Below are 1751 nucleotides of genomic sequence, written 5' to 3' on the forward strand. Positions count from 1 at the left end.
GTCCACCAGTCCATAGCCATATTGCCCATAATGGTGATCTCGTCATCACCCAGCCCACTGCACGAAGAATAAGGGGGGTTTTCAGGTCTCTTGCACACTGGAAAGAAGCTACAGTAGTCCCGGACACGTCACACATACTTAGCTGTTTAGCTCTGGTGGCATACATGTACATGTACAGTAGGGTGCCTTGGAGTCAGGTCCTGCTCTGTACAGTGCACCTATCATGAACATCCAGACAGGTTAGGGGTTTGCACTTCAGTTTGTTTACTCATGTGGCTTGGTATCTTCCAGGAATTCATATGTTTGACTAGGAATTCCAGGAATTCATGTGTTTGATTTCCAATCATTTTGATTTAGAGGAATTCATTTTAACTTCCAGGAGTTTTCAGTTCAACCTCTTGCTTGTCCAATTCAAAGCACTTCTTTTCCTTTTAAATTTAGTTACCCGCAAACCCTTCATTGCCTTAGTTTTTTTTCACCAGCTACACTTATTCATCAGCATCGTAGCTCCCTTAACTTTTGCAATAGAGCAGCACTATTTGGGTCTGGAACATTTGGTACAGTCTGATTTGAAATAATACTTTGGGCCATTCCTATGGACAAGTCCTTCTGCCTTTGCTCTGTCAGTTGAAGAAGAACCCCCCACCCCGACCTGTTAGGACATTACGATAGGTACAGAGCACAGAGACGCGACCTGAGGCAGCACGACTGGTTTTTCAACGCGGCGTTAGCGGCACTCCCACACTTTCACCGTTTGATCCACACTGCCGGTGATCACGAACGGGGCGGACTTATGGAAGTCTGGGGAGGAAAACAAAACATGAAGTCAGATATGTGTGGGTAAAAGACATGGTAACGGAGTCCAATTAACTCTTTGGTTCAAGGCCTGTAACTCTTTGGTACAAAGGCCTTTGACTTCAAAACCTCCAACACTGAGGTCAGTATTATGAGTTGTATCAGAATATACCTTGTTATAAGAACAGATGAGAATTAGCAAAACTGTCAAAAAATAACGAAATGACTTCATTTAAAGAGGACAGTACAGGCTAGAACAGTACGACTTCAAAATCCATTTTATACATTCATTCATCCACGCAAACAGATTGATACATGGAAGCACAAACAGACACACACACACACTTGCACACGCACACACAGAGTAACTGACCGATGGAGGTGCAGAAGTGCTGGTGAGCCTCCAGTGTTTTCTGACAGCGCTTGTTCTTGTAGTCCCAGACACGGATGGTCTTGTCGTCCGAGGCACTGATGATATACTTTCCACCCGGGTGCCACACCACGCCTCGAACCCAGTTGTCGTGTCCAACCTACAAGTACAAGTTGTTCAAAAATACCATTTTCATTTTAAATATCCAAACTATAAACCATAGAATTCAAACCTTAGAATTCTAAATTACTTAAGTTAATCATTCAATTCTGGTAAGTACTGATAGATCAGCAACAATTTTGGGAACAAAAATGGAATTGCTTTCCTTCCCTTTCTGATGAAAATGATATAATGAACAATATCAGTAACACATTTATTTGATACCAGTAACTAAAAGTTGACTATCACTTTGCCCAATATCAAAACATGTAAGTTTTCTGAACCTTGAACACTTCTGACCAGGGTCATGTTGCACACTGCAAGAAATCAATTAAACATATAATACAGTAACAATATAGTACATAAACCAATTGGTTTCCAGTAACAGCCAAAGAAAAGCTTTGTGAACTGACCAGTGTCATGATGC

The 1751-nt window shown here is 41.6% G+C and overlaps 1 protein-coding gene across 1 annotated transcript in view; it reads right to left on the reverse strand.

Annotated features, from left to right (window-relative positions):
* Positions 1-719: 719 nt before the first annotated feature.
* LOC109463752 (lissencephaly-1 homolog) overlaps positions 720-1751 on the reverse strand; it is a 15907-nt gene continuing 14875 nt past the window's right edge. The window contains exons 10-11 of the mRNA XM_019760602.1: positions 1169-1325; positions 720-801 (exon numbers count right to left, since the gene is read on the reverse strand). Coding sequence (XP_019616161.1) covers positions 728-801; positions 1169-1325 — 231 coding nt within the window. The 3' untranslated portion in view covers positions 720-727. The remainder of the gene's footprint in view (positions 802-1168; positions 1326-1751) is intronic.

This window comes from Branchiostoma belcheri, unplaced genomic scaffold, assembly GCF_001625305.1.
Source record: "Branchiostoma belcheri isolate BF01 breed outbred unplaced genomic scaffold, Haploidv18h27 scaffold1, whole genome shotgun sequence".
Classification (NCBI taxonomy): Eukaryota; Metazoa; Chordata; class Leptocardii; order Amphioxiformes; family Branchiostomatidae; genus Branchiostoma; species Branchiostoma belcheri.